Source organism: Anolis sagrei, chromosome 5 (genome assembly GCF_037176765.1).
Source record: "Anolis sagrei isolate rAnoSag1 chromosome 5, rAnoSag1.mat, whole genome shotgun sequence".
Classification (NCBI taxonomy): domain Eukaryota; kingdom Metazoa; phylum Chordata; class Lepidosauria; order Squamata; family Dactyloidae; genus Anolis; species Anolis sagrei.
The window spans coordinates 180558284-180576139 of NC_090025.1; the positions used below are offsets into that span (position 1 = coordinate 180558284).

At 41.4% G+C, this 17856-nt stretch overlaps 1 protein-coding gene across 1 annotated transcript; it reads left to right on the forward strand.

The window, feature by feature from the left end:
- Positions 1 to 1879: 1879 nt before the first annotated feature.
- LOC132775757 (tubulin alpha-8 chain) lies at positions 1880 to 13860 on the forward strand. The gene is made up of 5 exons (XM_060776666.2): positions 1880 to 2023; positions 6981 to 7203; positions 9476 to 9624; positions 11004 to 11684; positions 12963 to 13860. The coding sequence occupies exons 1-5, from the start codon at positions 2021 to 2023 to the stop codon at positions 13254 to 13256; spliced, it is 1350 nt and encodes a 449-aa protein (XP_060632649.1). The 5' UTR covers positions 1880 to 2020; the 3' UTR covers positions 13257 to 13860.
- The last annotated feature ends 3996 nt before the right edge of the window (positions 13861 to 17856 follow it).

A 17856-nucleotide genomic window follows, 5' to 3' on the forward strand; every position in this document is an offset into this window, starting at 1 on the left:
AGTCCCTGCTTTCTCTGCAGCTTGCCAACACACAGTTCCAAAACTTTCAAAACTTTTAAAATGCATCCGCTTTCCCTCAGAACAATACCAAGGATCAGATCTCTGTTTTCCCTACAGCAGAAACTGACTCCCTGCAAATGTATCATGACTTCAAAATCCCACTCCTTTCTCTTCCCTTGAGAAAGAAGCAAGTGACCAGACTGAGTTCCATTGTAGAGCTGCTACTCCCAAAGGTATACTATTTCTCTCCTTTCCATGGAGCAGAGTGACAGGTGGCAGACTCCTTCGGTCTGCCACAATTTTGGAATTTTATATAGCAATATTTCTTACTGATGTTGTTCCAAAGTTGTAAATGAATGATAGATGTTTTTCCAGCCTGAAACATCCTGGCTTCCCAGTTCCTGGCAGATGTTGACTCACCTTAACTGGTGTTGGTAAATTTAAGAGCCTTGTGTTGACTTCATTCTTAATGCAAGGAACCTTGTAAACATTTCCTTAACTTAAAGAGCCGTTGTCTCTGATAATGTAAACATGTTGTTTTTCCCCAAAAGTTCAACAGTGAATCATTGTCGCAGTTCTCATCAGCAACTTTTAATTATAGTCCATGAATTCTTAGCCTCTTTCTTGTGGTTTTCCAGGCTTCATTCCTTAGGATGGTATCTCTAGACTATATAGACCCCAACCATAAATCTTTCATACAGTTCAATTCAAACCATAAATCATATTTCATGACAGCACTACCCCTCAGGTGTCCTCTTTAACCAAAACTTGGCACTCACCTTAGAGGCCCAAAAGGTTCATTCCAAATAGTTCCCAGCAGCAGAGTCAAAATAAAGAGCAATTAATAGGTGACTATAGCAAGAGCTGGAGATTATGAAAGGGGTTGGCTAAGAGTAGAGAGCCTACATGAATATATTATTTCCAGTGCCCATAAAATTCTGTCTTGAAATCTGAAGTGTTTGAATTATTCTGTTACCTTTTAATAATTACTCTTGTTCGCTTCAGTAGCACATATACTAAAACTGAAATAATCGTTCTTGTTATGCTTGAGGTTTTTGTAGGTCACAGCAGGTTCATGGTATTTACTAGAGTTTGATTCCAAGACCCCTGTGGATCCAAAAATCTATGGGTGCTTGAGTTCCATTATATAATGGCATGAAAAAAATGGTGCCTGGGATAGAAAATGGTAAAATTAAAGTTTGTGTTTTAGATTTTTTTAAAAAAAATCAAACTATGGATAGGTGAATCTGTGGATGAATAAGCTGTGGATATGAAGGTCAGGCTATATTTGAAAGCAGAGTGTAATGTTAGGAAATTACTCAGTAGAAATAGAAACATTACTCAGTAGAAATAGAAGCATTTTTCATATCCCTCCTTGTTTTGTCAGTCCCATATATTCCCTGACATATTTGTCTCTGTCTATGGCCAATTTCATGGCTCACAATTAGAGTGGTTTGATCCCATATCAACTACTAATCCCAGGATTACACAGGATGGCTCCATCCTATGCAATCCTGGGATTTGTGATTTTGTGAGGTATTTAGAATTCTCTGCCAGAGAGCTCTAGTACCAGACTCTGCAAAACTATAAATCCCAGGATTCTATAGGAATCTGCTATGGCAGTTTAAGGTGGAATCCTAGTGCTATCATTGTGGGTGCAGAAGAACTCAATGATTCTCTTTCTTTCTCTGCCTGTAATTCACATGGCGTGGAAGAATGCTGAGCTTGAACTACCTTTGTGTTCCAAGTAAAAGGGATGAATTTCAGGGGGGATATATATGGCTGTATGTAAAAAGCTGGTGATGTAATTGGGCCAATGTCTCTGTGTGTGTGTGTCTAGTGGGAATTGTGACCTCTTTCCTCCCCTGCTCTATGACACTGAAGGGTAAGAGCAGCTGTTTGGTCCTGGTCCCACTTTGGCTCCTGCACTACAGCTCAAAGTGTGAGTCGCAGAGAAACAGAAACAGAGACTTCTAACTGCAGCTGACCAAGAAAGGAAGCGAGAATCAGCCAGAACATTATGGTAAGAGGGTAAGAACTTATGGGAAAGAGGGTGAGAATGTGAGGAAATGATATTGCCATACTTCTTCATGAATTCAAGGAGGTTTACAACAATATGCAAGTTATAGGACAGTGCCCTGAATTATTATTGCTAGGGGCAAATATTAAAGAAGGATTTTATTTCTTCTGGGAATATCAAGGGCATTGTTATATGCTGTCACCATTGTCAGATTTGCAAGTGAAGATGAGATGTTTCTGTTCTTTTCGCTACCAACCTTTTTGACTGGAGTGCAGTATAGAGATAGCCTGTGCTTCCTTATACTCAACACCCCCTATGGCTTATTTATTGTGTAGCCTGAGCCTAAATCAAGCAATAGCCAGGATTGAAAAATGTGGAAATAAAACTGGAATGGTTGTAAGTTCCTGAGTCATTGTGAATTATTGCAGTATTACTCAAAGTGGCATTGACTGCTTGCTGATCCTTGCCAGATTTCAAGAGAGACATACATTGTGACAAAATATGGTGCTGATCCCTGGGATATTGGGAGAAAATAATAGTCCTACCCGTCAACTACTAGCCTGAGAAATTCAACAGATCTAGAGGTCACTAGGTTGTGGGAAGCTGAGACAGAGGATTATTTTTGACAGGAGGCCCACCCAGCTCCACAGCATCAAATTTCTTCATGACCTATTAGAGTTATTGTTATGTGTTTTCAAGTCATGTTGATCTATGGTGACCCTAAGGCAGAGGTTCTCAACCTGTGGGTCCCAGTTGTTTTGGCCTACAACTCCCAAAAATCCCAGCCAGTTTACCAGTTGTTATAGTTTCTGGGAGTTGAAGGCCAAAACATTTGGGAACCCACAGGCTGAGAACCACTGTCCTAAGGTGAACCTATCATAGAATCATTGAGTTGGACGAGACCTCATGGGCCATCCAGTCCAACCCCATTCTGCCAAGAAGCAGGAAAATTGCATTCAAAGCACCCCTGACAGATGGCCATCCAGCTACTGTTTAAAAACCACCAAAGAAGGAGCCTCCAGCTCACTCCAGGGCAGAGAGTTCCACAGCTGAACAGCTTTCACAGTCAGGAAGTTCTTCCTAATATTCGGGGGAATTTCCTTTCCTGTAGTTTGAAGCCATTGTTCCACGTCCTAGTCTCCAAGTCAGCAGAAAACAAGCTTGCTTCCTCCTCCCTCTGACTTCCCCTCACATCTTGATCCATGGTCCTCATCATGTCTCCTCTCAGTCTTCTCTTCTGAAGGCTAAACATGCCCAATTCTTTAAGCCTCTTCACATAGGGCTTGTTCTCCAGACCCTCAATCATTTTAGTCACCGTCCTCTGGACACATTCCAGCTTGTCACCATCTCCCTTCAATTGTTGTGCTCAGAATTGGACACAGTATTCCAGGTGTGGTCTAAGGCAGAATAGAGCGTGGGTAGCATGACTTCCCTGGACCTATTTATGCAGGTCAAAATCCCATTGGCTTTTTTTGTTGTGGATGACATTGTTGGGTCACGTTTAACTTGTTGTCCACAAGGACTCCAAGATTTGTTCACAAAAAGTGCCATTGCCTTCCTCTAAAGCAAATAGAGTATGACTTGCACTTGGTTTCATGACGGGGGTCTACGGATTAGGAAAAGAAAGGCATAGCTTGCGCTCATGTATTCAACAACAATTTACTGATCTACTCAAATTGGCAAACTAAAAGTTGCATGTTGTAAAGACATGCACCTGTTAATATATACTATCTGGAAGCTCAGATCACTTGTTAATATATAATATCTGATGGCTAAACTGATTTTAAAAGGTGCAGGAAAAGTTGGACTTCAAAATAAGTTTGGAACCCTAGACTAAAGTAGCATTGATATTTATCTCCTTGAGAACTTAAATCTAGTTCTATGTTTATTGTGTGAGAAATGAGTGATTTAATCAGAGGTAAGATCCATTGGGTCATATACTGGGATTATTCCTTAACAGGGATAATTTTTAAGCCTGGTTAGCATAATCTTTCATTTATGCAACTATTACATAGTGGTTAGGTCAAAGTTTATGACCTGAGGAACTTTGTCTGCTGATCGTTGCATCTTACACTTCTGTTAAAAGCATAGCAGAAGGTCAGGCTGGTGGTTTTGCTGTCTGGTGGGCAAATATATGATTGTAGGTATGAGTTAGCATGGTATAATGGTTTAAGCATTAGACTATGACTCTAGAAGACTATAGCAAAATAATCTTTGGAACCACAGGGATTGATTATTGTTCTTACAGTCTGGCAAATATGGGGACTATTGATAAGCTTGCCTACTAGCTAGTAGGCTGCATTTCATCCTTTTAACAATGCTTGGTAGGAAATGGTGTGAGAGCTAAAGTAGTAAACCATCTGCCAGTTTTTCTACATTCGAATTGAAATGTATGTATTAAGGTTAGGTAAAAATGATTTCCCCTGAGTCATCATGAAGCCATGTAACTGTTCTGATGAGGTGTGGGAGGAGAAGGAGTGACAGGAAATATTTTTGGGATGCCACTGCCACCCCTTCCCCCAGAAAAGAGTTCAGGCATCAAGAGGCACCACAGCCTTCTTAGATTACACTCCATGGAGAAACCCTGTCTGGCTGCAGTTACATCAAGTCCTAGTCAGAAATAAAAATAAACCCACATGGTACATGGGCTCCTTTCCAAGATCTGTCAGAATTCATATAACATCAAGGCTGTTTTTTTTTTTTTTGCCATGCACAAGTTTGTACATGGACTCATCCAGAGAAGGCATAGCTGACAGTGAAATTTGCAAGCTTCCTTGACATCAGCATTTTGGGTACTGCAACTGCAGCAAACTCTTTTTCTGCCCAGGCTTTGCCCCTTTTCCCTATAATTCAGCATTTTTCAGAGGAGATGGACGCATAGCAAATTGGTTATATATTATTGAAATAACTGGGTTTTAATAATGCAATTTTGGACACTCAAAGCATGCCAGAACAACAGAATTCTAAGTCTCTGTCAAGACAATAACATTATACAGTTCATCAGATACATAGCATGTTATTCATGTATGTGTGCATGTACCTGGTGGTCCCATGAATTTCACAGAGTTTTCTTAGGCAAGAAATAGGTGGTTTTGCTAATTCCTTCCTATGTAATATAGCCTGGAACTCATCCATTGCTGGTCTCCCATCCAGATATGAACCAGGGCTAACCTTGCTTAGTTTCCAAGCTTTCAATAGGAGCTGATCCTTTTAGGGCAGTAGTTCCCAACCTTTTTTGATCAGGGTTCACTTTGATTTTTTTGTTGTTAGCAGGGACCACAAGGTTCAAGAATGATAATAATATTTCACACATGCCTTGTGGACCACTAGTGGTCTGCGAGTTGGGAACCACTATTTTAGGATATTTAAGCCATACATTGGAGCCCTCGGTGGCGCAGTGGTTTAAAGCACTGAGCTGCTGAGCTTGTTGATCGAAAGGTTGCAGGTTCGATTCTGGGGAGCGGCGTGAGCTTCCGCTGTCAGCCCTAGCTTCTGCCAACCTAGCAGTTCGAAAACATGCAAATGTGAGTAGATCAATAGGTACCGCTCCGGTGGGAAGGTAACGGCGCTCCATGCAGTCATGCCGCCACATGACCTTGGAGGTGTCTACGGACAACGCTGGCTCTTCGGCTTAGAAATGGAGATGAGCACCACACCCCAGAGTCAGACATGACTGGACTTAATGTCAGGGGACTACCTTTACCTTACCTAAGCCATACATTAAGATATACATGTACCTTGCCTGGGAGTTACTATTGTTTGGGAGTTGCTATTAAAAATAGGCCTAATATTATATAAGACATGCCATACAATACCATATCATACCATACATATAACATTTTAATATTGAAAGATAGTAATTAAAAGTGGTACTGTTCCATTATCCAGGCAGAGGCCAAAAGCAGGCTTAGATAGAGAAGAATAGTTAATTTTACTGGGCGGGGGAGGGGGGGGGGTTGAAGGAGTAAAACCATTTCCCCCTGTTTTCCTGTTATTCCCCCCACCCATATCCCCATCGAGGTAATATCCCTTGTCTATGATATGGGAAGGAGGGAGGTGGAATAACCAGCAAAAATGGAAGGAATGGTTTTCCTCCTTCAGCAACCCCACATAAGATGGACTATCCTTCTCTATCTAGCGTTCCCTTTTGGCCTCGCCCAATAATGGAACAGTACCTTAAAAGCAAATAAAGATAAACTTAACGTTAACAATTTTGCTGTATTATTAACACTGATTTTACCATACCATATTATTAATTATAAATATTATGCATTTAACTTTTTTTCTGGTAACTTGAGAGTTTCAGTTGCTTGAGTTCTGATCAATTGAGGTACCATCTATACTGCCATATTACCAATGTAGACTCATATAATGCAGTTCAGTGTAGTTAAACTGTATTACGAGTCCACACTGACCAAATAACCACGTTATATGGCACTGTAGATGGTGCCCGAGTGTCTAGTTTATCTTATTCCATCCAGGTTCCAAACAGCTGTTTGTTGAACAGGAAGGAGCGTACCTAACAAGGAGAGAAAAGTGTGTTTTTGATTATTACACCACATGCTGTTTTCTCTATAGCCATGGACAATAGTAGACCACTTTGTACAGAACCAACTTTGAGTCCCCTTTGGAGTTTGAGATAGAGTGAGGTAAAAATACAGTGAATAAAGAAATAAATAATAGTTCATACCCCTGTGGGTTTCCAACATGTGCCTCAGAATATCATGCAAAATTTCTCTTTTTGTCTCTGGCTACCAGAAAGAAACAACACTTGGAGAGTTCAATCCATAACATTGTATTTTTGGAATGTGGTACTGGAATATACTACGAAATCTGCATTTCCAAAATGTCAACAGTAATGCTCCAACAAAATATATGCTCCAGAAGACTGGCCAGGATAATTAATTGATGTTATACTGGCTATGCTCATTCTAATATTTTCTTTGTGTTTCCTCTGCAGCGTGAATGCATCTCTGTTCATGTTGGGCAAGCTGGAGTTCAGATTGGCAATGCATGCTGGGAGCTTTTCTGCCTTGAACATGGTATCCAGCCTGATGGCACTTTCGAGAACCAACCCAACAAATTTAACGATGATGATTCTTTTACCACTTTCTTCAGCGAAACACGCACCGGAAAACATGTACCACGAGCCGTTATGGTGGACCTAGAACCAACAGTCGTAGGTGTGTGCAATAATTAGCAAAGGCAAAAGGAAAGATGACTGTTTGGTGTACATCAATGCTGGGAACCAAAGTACAATAGCAATGTACAACGGCAGGCACAATGCCTGCATCTTTGATAGTGGTACAAAAGAGGTGATTTGTTGAACTCAAATCCCACCAATGCAACTAGAAAGTAGAAACCAACTACTTCTGCGTGATACATTTATTCAATTTACAGTACAGTCTCACTTATCTAACCTTCAGTCATCCAACGTTCTGTATTATTCAACACAGTCTGCCTCCTGCCTGGATTCTCAGCTTTTCTCTAGGTAGCAATGCGCAGCAGGCCTCTCGATGCACCAGGCATGTGTTGGGAAGGACGAGATGCAGCCAGTGCAGACTTTTCCCATCAGACACAGCATCTGGCCTGCACCAGCTGCGTTTCGCCCCTCCGGGCAGGCACAATTTGACGTTTAATAGGGTTTTCCTTAATCCCTCTATATTTTTTTGTGTCAGGAGCAACTTGAGAAACTATAAGTTGCTTCTGGTGTGAGAGAATTGGTTGTCTGCAAGGATGTTGCCCAGGGGATGCCCAGATGTTTGATGTTTTACTATCCTTGTGGAAGGCTTCTCTCATGTTCCCGCATGGACAGCAGGAGCTCAACCCACTCTCCCCAGATTTGAACCACTGATCTGTCGGTCAGCTGTCCTGCTGGCACAAGGGTTTAACCCACTGTGCCACCAGGGATCCCATATCCCTTCTTATTATCCAACATTTTTGCTTATCCAATGTTCTGCCAGCCCATTTATGTTGGATAAGTGAGACTTTTTGCACCAGAAACATCACGTGATGCAGGTTGGAAAATTAAGGAAGGCAAGGGGGTTGCATTGTCCACCTGGGAGAACTTGGAGCGCTGTACTCCCCATCACACGCATACAATTTTGGCAACAAACACCCAGTAGAAGATGTAGGGTATTTTTGCCATATTTTAGCCATTCTGGGTCTCTAGGGTCTAAATTCACTTGGCTGAACAATAAAATTGGGAGAAAATGTGTATAAGGCATTTGAAAGCAAAACGTTGATGGAAATCTATATCGCGTTTCACTTAATGTAACTTTATGTGTACTTACCTAACTAGCAAAGGTTCCAAGAAACGCATTCTAGAATGCATCTAGAACATGGCCATATTGCCTGAAAAACCTACCACAACCCAGTGATTCCAGCCATGAAAGCCTTCGACAACCTGTTAGTGACTTGCGAAGGGGCATACTGGGATACCAGTAAGTATCATAGAATCATAGAGTTGGAAGAGACCTGAAGGGCCATTCAGTTCAGCCACATTTTGCCATGCAGAAATACACAATCAAAGCACTCCTGACAGATGGCCATCCAGCCTCTGATTCAAAATCGCCAGAGAAGGAGACTCTGCCACACTCCAGCATATTCCACAGCTGAACAGCTCTTACCATCAGAAAGTTCTTCCAAATGTTTAAGTGGAATCTCTTTTCCTGTAGCTTGAATCCATTGCTTCATGTGCTGGGTGCATAGCCGAATGCTATCGAATCCCAGAGTTTGTAGTTTTGTGAGGCACCGGCCCTCTTTGGCAGAGAAGGCTAAAGACCTTGTAAAACTATTACTCTTGTAATTCCATAACATTTAGCAATGGAAGTCAAGTGTTGTCAAATAGCATTCACTTTACCTTGGAGACTCTTCCCTAGTCTACAGAGCAGCAGAAAACAAGCTGACCCTATCTCCAACATGGCATCCTTTCAAATATTTAAACATGGCTATCATGTCACCTCTTAACCTTCTCTTCTCTAGGCTAAAAATGCCCACTCCCTCACTCGCTCCTCATAGTGCATGGCATCCAGACGTTTGATCATTTTGGTAACTCTCCTCTGAACATGTTCCAGCTTGTTAATATATTTCCTGAACTTTGATGCACTTGTACAATGCATAATTATAGCACTTCTATGGCACTTTAATTGCCATTCCATGCTGTGAAATTTTGAGATTTGTAGTTTGGGGAGGTATTAGAGCTCTCTGGCTGGGAAGTCTAAATACCATTTCCTAAACTACACACTCAGGATTCTAGAGACGTTGCTATGGCATTTAAAGTGGAATCATAGCGTTCTAATGGGATCTATGGTCGGTTGCACATTGTTGGCCTTCAGGAAAAGGATGGTACATGAGTAAAGACAAGCACAATGCAAGATCTCAGTTAATTGAACATTTCCATATTACTGAAACATATTCATTAAATATGTCCACAATGTTTCTTTTTGTTATCAGATGAAGTGCGGGCTGGAAGTTACCGCCAACTTTTCCACCCAGAACAGCTGATTGCTGGCAAGGAAGATGCAGCAAATAACTATGCTCGTGGTCACTACACCATTGGCAAGGAGAGCATTGACCTGGTCCTGGATCGTGTTCGTAAACTGGTGAGTTCAAATGTATCTTTTACAATGGACACAGATGAGATCAAAAAATGGTCAAAAACAGGAGTTCTGGGAACACTTATTTTGTTCATATTAGTTAGCCACTTTGTGTCTGGATCAAGAGAGAAAAGTAGAGCACCACTACTACAACTACTAATGCTATAGTGGTATCTGTGATGATGTTTGTTTAGAGACCAGACATTTTTAACTTTTGCCTTTGAGCAAGTCTCTTCATATCATCTTCTTTGCCAAGGAACCTCTGTGTATTTAACTGAGATGGGAATCAAGTGTTGCTGAACATTCTCCAACTCTTGGTTAAGTTGGACAGGGCTTCAAGGATCCGTAATCCAAAAACATCAGTAGAGTTATGTGGTCTCCATCCATGGCTTAACAACACATATTCCGTGTACTTAGACTTTCTTGGGTTACCTTCTAGCCAACACACTTTGTTGATATGAGGATATCTGTCAACTTTACAATATAAATATGTGAGGGGAAGTAATAAAGAGGAGGGAAAAGCCTTGTGTTGTGCTGCCCTGGAGACTAGAAAGCCGAACAATGGCTTCAAACTACAGGAAAGGAGATTCCACCTGAACATTAGGAATAACTTCCTGATTGTGAGTGCTGTTCAGCAGTGGAACTCTCTGCCCCAGAGTGTGGTGGAGGCTCCTTCTTTAGAGGTTTTTAAACATAGGCTGGATGGCCATCTGTCAGGGGTGCTTTGAATACTTCTTGTCAGGTGGTTAGACTGGATGGACCACAAGGCCTCTTCCAACTCTATGATTCTACAATTCTGTGAATTTACTGTGAATATTTTACATTGATATGAAAGAAATAACAGTATGTTTTTTGCCCAAGAATGTGATAAATAACAATTCTAGTATACATAAACAGCAGATCAGATGGCAAAATATAGACAGAATGCAGCTAGGAATCATAACATTTGCACATGACTTCATGGAATAACAAACTGGTGTTAAAATATCATATTTCCATTAATAATTCATACCATAATTACCTAAATTGTAGGGTTTTTTTTAAAAAAAAACTGAAGGTGTGGTATAGTGGTTTGAACAATGATTCTGGAGACTAGGGTTTGATTGTCCTTTTGGCCATGGAAACCCATTTGGTGATCTGGGCTGAGTCACACTATCTCAGCTTCAGAGGAAGGCAAAATCTTGCTTATCAAATCTTGCCAAGAAAACTACAATAGAGTCACCCTAAGTTAGAAATGACTTGAAGACACACAGTGACAAACACAACAATGAAATGCATATGAAGCTATTGAGAAAATGCATTTTAAGCAGGGCTGACAACACCTTAGGGAAGTTTTTGAAAATATGAATAGTTAATCTCTCTTGTAAATATGGTTTTCCTTTCAGACTGATGCCTGCTCTGGTCTACAAGGATTCCTGATTTTTCACAGCTTTGGTGGAGGCACAGGCTCTGGCTTTACCTCCTTGCTGATGGAGCGCCTGTCTGTGGACTATGGCAAGAAGTCCAAACTGGAGTTTGCCATCTACCCGGCTCCACAGGTTTCCACAGCAGTGGTGGAGCCCTACAATTCCATCCTCACCACCCACACCACCTTAGAGCACTCGGACTGTGCCTTCATGGTGGACAACGAGGCCATCTATGACATCTGCCGTCGTAACCTGGACATTGAGCGCCCCACTTACACCAACCTGAACCGCCTCATCAGCCAAATTGTCTCCTCCATCACTGCTTCTTTGCGCTTTGATGGTGCCCTTAATGTGGACCTGACTGAGTTCCAGACCAACCTGGTGCCCTACCCTCGCATCCACTTCCCATTGGTGACCTATGCACCTATCATCTCTTCTGAAAGGGCCTACCACGAGCAGCTCTCTGTGGCTGAGATCACCAGCTCATGCTTTGAACCCAGCAACCAAATGGTGAAATGTGACCCTCGCCATGGGAAGTACATGGCTTGCTGCATGCTCTACCGAGGTGATGTGGTGCCCAAAGATGTCAATGTAGCAATTGCTGCTATCAAGACCAAAAGAACAATCCAGTTTGTGGACTGGTGTCCTACTGGCTTTAAGGTGAGGAGGGAAACATGTGTGTGCTCTGTAGTCTTAAAGTGCTGGAATTATGCTGGATCACATGGTGATGCAAAACATTGGCAGGAACTTGAAGGACACTGCTTTTTTCTGGAGGGGCTGCCCATGAATAGTACCACAACAGTCCAATTGATTTAGTAATGATTAAGCCACTGTGATATAAACTCATGTAACGCGGCCTAAAAATTGCAATCTCTCACATAATGGCATTTACACCAGTGTAAGGCAGCAATAGGATACCGATTTGAAACTCCAGCAACCAAATACCTTTGGAGTTATTTATTTTGAGAGACCAGAATAGATTAACTGTACCATACAGTGGCAACATAGAGTGGGGCAGTGAATCCACTCCAGGTTTTAATGCCGGCTTTAAAGGAACCATCCAATAGGTTATGTCAGCCATGGGCAAACTTCGGCCATCCAGATGTTTTGGACTTCAACTCCCACAATTCCTAACAGCTTAGCGGCTGTTGGGAATTGTGGGAGTTGAAGTCCAAAGCACCTGGATGGCCAAAGTTTGCCCATGCCTGGGTTAATCCCTATCTGTAAAACAGCATTTTGGATAGCTCCAAGCCATCTAAAACTTGGAGTAAATTAACTATTCCAGTGAAGTGGAAACCACCAATTGCCGCTAGTATCAATATGTCTGCATATTTCCAGTATATTGAAACTCAGTTCTAAGGCAATTGCCACGAATTCACCTAGAGTGCTGTAGAATCAATGCAGTTTGACGTCACTTTAACTGCCCTGAATCATGGGTTGTTGTTGTTTATTCCTTCAATCGCTTCTGACTCTTTGTGGCCTCATGGACCACCCCATGCCAGAGCTCCCTGTCGGCTGTCACCACCCCCAGCTCTTCAAGGTCAAGCCATCTTGCTCTTGCTTGGCCCCTCTTCCTTTTTCCTTCCATTTCCCCAAGTGCCATTGTCTTCTCTAAGCTCATGGGAATCATGGGAGCTGAACTTTAACTAGGCTTTTAGCCCTCTATGCTAAGGAGTGCTGATGCCTTACCAAACTTCAGATCCCAGAATTCCATAGCATTCGACCAGGGTATTTAAAGTGGTGTCAAACTGCATTCGTTCTATCTCTGGCTTGACTGCTAAAAGGTATGATACTATGAATGTTCCATTCAGTTGGGCTCACAATGCTGCAAAGTTATTTTTAGTGGAAATTTTGCTTGCTCTGTCATCTTTTACTGTTTTTCTGACTTCCTCTGCTCGTTTTCTGGTTCCTTTGATACCTCTTTTCTTCCTTGGGCAGGTTGGCATCAATTACCAGCCTCCCACCACGGTCCCCGGGGGTGACCTTGCCCAAGTCCAGCGTGCCGTCTGCATGCTTAGCAACACCACTGCCATCGCCGAGGCCTGGGCAAGGCTGGACCACAAGTTTGACCTGATGTACGCCAAACGCGCCTTCGTCCATTGGTATGTGGGCGAAGGCATGGAGGAAGGAGAGTTTTCCGAGGCCCGAGAAGACCTGGCTGCCTTGGAGAAAGACTACGAGGAAGTTGGGACCGACTCCTTTGAAGAGGAAAATGAAGGGGAAGAATTTTAAAAAGGCAGCTTGCCCCTGACTGTACACGACGACATTTTAAACATCTCTTCATTGTCCTGGGGGACACTTTGCTGCACAGCTTCTGCTTGCTTGAGAGGAACTGGAAGAAGAAAGAATAAAAGGGGCACAGCAGAACTGTCTGGTGGATTGCGCCTTAGTGTTTATGTTAGTGTTGGATGGATGGGAGACTGCCAAAGAGAGGTTGTAGGAAAGAAATGGCAAGACTATCCCTTATCCAAGAAACCCTATGAAATTTATGAGGCTGCCACAAGTCAAAAGGCAACTTGAAGATACATACAGATAAAGACACATATGAGTAAGTTAGAACGATCCCTCTTAGATAGAGTTTTCAAAGGCTTGTTTCCTTATATTGCCTATTACATAAACATTCATTCTATTCCTTCCCTAAACTCATGAAAGAAAAGGGTCTCAGTGCTGGTATCTTTTAGGAAAGAAACATGAAAATTGACTTATTTATTTATGTATTTACTATATTTCTACCCTGTCCTCTCCCACTCCAAAGGGGACTCAGAGCGGCTTACAAATTGGCAACAATTCTATGCCATATAAACAAACATATAAAAACAATGAATGGGTTAACAAAGAGTGGGCTTCTTATTTAAATGTTTAGAAGGAAAGTGCACCCTGTGCAGTTCTGGTACAACAAATTAGACCCTGGGTTGAAAATTCTTTAGTATTACACACAGTGGCATTTGCTATACAGGTACTTTGCATATTATTCCAGTTAGAAATATAATTTGAAGTAGTTTCTCTGTAGGTAACACAGGACATCTTTCTCATAATCAACAGTCCAAAGTCCAAACCATCTCTCTGTTCTGAAAGTCTAATAGAGTCTCTGTTTCTAGTCTGAAAGTCCAATGGAGTCTCTAAGTGTACAGTTCCTACTGAAGTCTCTAAGCATACCTGTTCCTACTGTCTCCTTAAACGCCTACTTTTCTACTGAAGTCTAAACCGAACTGTGCTAAAATGGAGTCTGAGTCCTGAACAAGCCCAGATCTGATCACATGGTCTGCAGCCCCTCCCACAACAAAAGAATTACGGAAAACTGCAAACCAACACACACACACACAATACAGTAAGCAATTATTTACATAACAAATAACTAGTGGAGGCTTGAGAAGGTTGCTATTTCCAATACAGGATCTATGGATATGGAGGGCCTACTGCACTTTTCTTTTGCACCAGGTACCATTCGATAGAACAGGCACGGGCAAACTTGGGCCCTCCAGGTGTTTTGGACTTCAGCTCCCATCATTCCTAACAGCCTATCGGCTGCTAGGAATTGTGGGAATTGAAGTCCAAAACACCTGGAGGGCCCAAGTTTGCCCGTGCCTGTAATAGACGCTTCTAGGAGAAACATTTGAACCAGAAGGCTCCGTTTTAGTGGATTTTGAGGGCACAGTAAGCTTGGTTCATAGTCAGAAATGGCAAGCTAACAGGACTGATTGCTGAAAATAAACAGAAGGAGCCTTAATGTGCCTTAAAACTATTTTGACGGTTTTATATCAAGGAGAAGAGATGCCTACTGTAGTGGCAACCACATATTAGTGGTTGGTGTCAATAAGGCACTGAATCTGCATTGGCCTTCACGTCCAAACTTTAAAGGAGATACTCAGGGTGCTGAATACTATCCTTAAATAACACTATGTAACAAAAAATGAAAACAAACGTTTCCTGGTTTGAAACGGTTATTCCCATTTAATTGTGCAGTAGTTACTTTGAAAGTAGTTATACTCCCTATATGCTATCTTAAACCAATTTAGCATATAGCATATAGGTGGTATATAACACCACATAAGATAGGGAAATTCAAAAAAAATACGAATACAAAATGCTGGAAATGCAGAAAACATGAAGGGACATATTACCACCTATGGTGGACATGCCCAAAAGCAATAACATATTGGAAAAGTATACAAAAATCATTACAAAAAAATTTAAAGATAAATATACCCCTAAAACCAGAAACATTCCTACTAGGGATCCATGATATAAAAATGGAGAAGAATAAGGACAAAATTCTATTTCTCTTAACAACTGCGGCCAGAATAATATATGCAAAGCATTGGAAGGAAAAAGAACCCCCGGGAGAAGAAGAATGGCTAACAAAGATCCTGGATATAAGAAATATGGACAAATTAACTTACATACTTTCAAAAAAAGGGGGCACTCCATCAGTAGAAACTGACTGGAAACAAGTAACAACATACTTGATAGAAGAAAAAAAATATGAAAATAATCATATGAAAAAGTGGCAAGCAAAACAAAAGGGGGAGAGCAGAAGAGAGAAGAGAGAGGAGTAGTTTGGAAGAAAGAAGGAGCGAAGGAAGAGGAAGAACCTCCAGAAGATACCGGGAAGTCAATGTCAGATATACACCTATCACACACCCTCTTTTCCCTCACAGTGACCTCCTTAATTTCTTTTTCTACACCTGGCACACCCTTTATTCTGAACAACTACCAAAAGCATCTCCCCCACTCTACCCCCCTCTATACTATCATTCCCCCTCTATCCCCATCTTTTGTCCCCACCTTCTTATACTTACCCGATTAGATACCGTATACTTTTTTTTTAACTAAAACTAATAAAGATTATTTTAAACTTCAAAAAAAAAAAAAGAAAGTAGTTATACTCCAGAAACTTCATTTTTGTGGCTGCCAAACTATGTTGCATTGCTTGAGACACAGATATTAATTGAAAAACGATAGCAAAATGTGCTGCAGGATAAGTTTTGTAAACTTTTTCCATGCTTTCAGGATACAAACAATTAGGAAATTACATTTATAACCTAGGAGCAAAAAAAGTGTTATGTAGTGTAATTTAAATGTCTTAGGTTGCATCTATACTGTAGAATTAATGCAGTTTGATTCTACTTGAACTGCCATGCCTGTATGGAATGCTATGAAATCATGGAAGTTGTAGTTTTGCAAGATCCGGTGCTTCACCAAAACACAAATCCCAGGATTCCAGAGCTTTTAGCTTGGCAGTTAAAGTGATGCTAAACTGCATTAATTCTACAGCACGGATGCATCCCAGTTCACAGTAAACGTGTTTACCTTATCCAACTGTCATCTGGCCCTGACACACATGAAGGATGACCTTCTTCTGGTTTTCCATGGTGAGAGCCTTCAGCAATCTAGGGTTGGGGCATGAGAAAAGCACACATTTCCTTCTCTTAAGTTTCATTTCTTGGCTGTGACACATCAGGAAAGAAGGGGAGACGTAAACCTAAGCCAAAAGGATGTACGTGGGGAGGGACATGAAATCTAATGCACATAGCGAAGGGAATTTCATATGTGAGGCTCCACAGATGATGTGGCAAAATTGCAGGAAGAGGGTTTTGGAGAAACAAAAAAATGCAGCAGGGAGAACTATATGCTGCCTTTATAAACCTTAGTGAGGCATTTGATACTGTAAATAGAGAGACGTTATGGAGGAAATTAACTGATATCAATATGGAGCCCAGACTGCTGGCACTGATCAAAGCACTTTACATAAATACTTGAAAGTGTGACTTGGGATGCAAGGAGCCATGACAAATAGTGTAGAACAGGGTTTCTCAACTGGGGGTTTGTGAGGAAGTGTCAGGGGTCATCAAAGACCATCAGAAAACACTGGATGTTCTGTTCATCATGGGGGTTCTGTGTGGAAAGTTTGGCCCAACTCTATCATTTGTGGGGTTCAGAATGCTCTTTGATTGTAGGTGAACTATACATCCCAGAAACTACAACTCCCAAATGTCAAGCCCTATTTTCCCTAAACTCCACCAGTGTTCACATTTGGGCATATTGAGTATTTGTGCCAAGTTTGGTCCAAATCCATCATTGTTTGAATCCACAGTGCTCTCTGGATGTAGGTGAACTACAACTCCCAAACTCAAGCTCAATGCCCACCAAACTATTCCAGTATTCTCTCTTGTTCATGGGAGTTCTGTGTGCCAAGTTTGGTTCAATTCCATCGTTGGTGGGGTTCAGAATGTGCTTTGATTGAAGGTGAACTATAAATCCTAGCAACTATAACTCTCAAATGACAAAATCAATCCCACCAGTATTCAAATATGGCCGTATTGGGTATTTGTGCCAAATTTGGTCCAGTGAATGAAAATACATCCTGCATGCCAGGTATTTACATGACAATTCATAACAATAGCAATATTACAGTTCTGAAGTAACAAAAAAAATAATGTTATGGTTGGGGGTCAACACAACACGAGGAACTATATTAAGGGGTCATGACATTAGGGAGGTTGAGAACCACTGTCCTAGAGGAAATGAAGTCTGAACTCTCCTTAGAAGTCCAGATGGCTAAAGTGAAACTGTTGTGCTTGGCCATATACTAGGAAAGTAATAGTCACTAGAAAAGAAAGTAATGCTTGGAAAGGTAGAGGGCAGTAGGAAAATAGTGCTCTTTGATTGTAGGTGAACTATAAATTCCAGAAACTACAACTCCCAAATGTCAAAGTCTATTTTCGCCAAACTCTATAAGTGTTCACATTTGGGCATATTGAGTATTTGTGCCAAATTTGGTCCAGATCCATTGTTGTTTGAGTCCACAATGCTCTTTGGATGTAGGTGAACT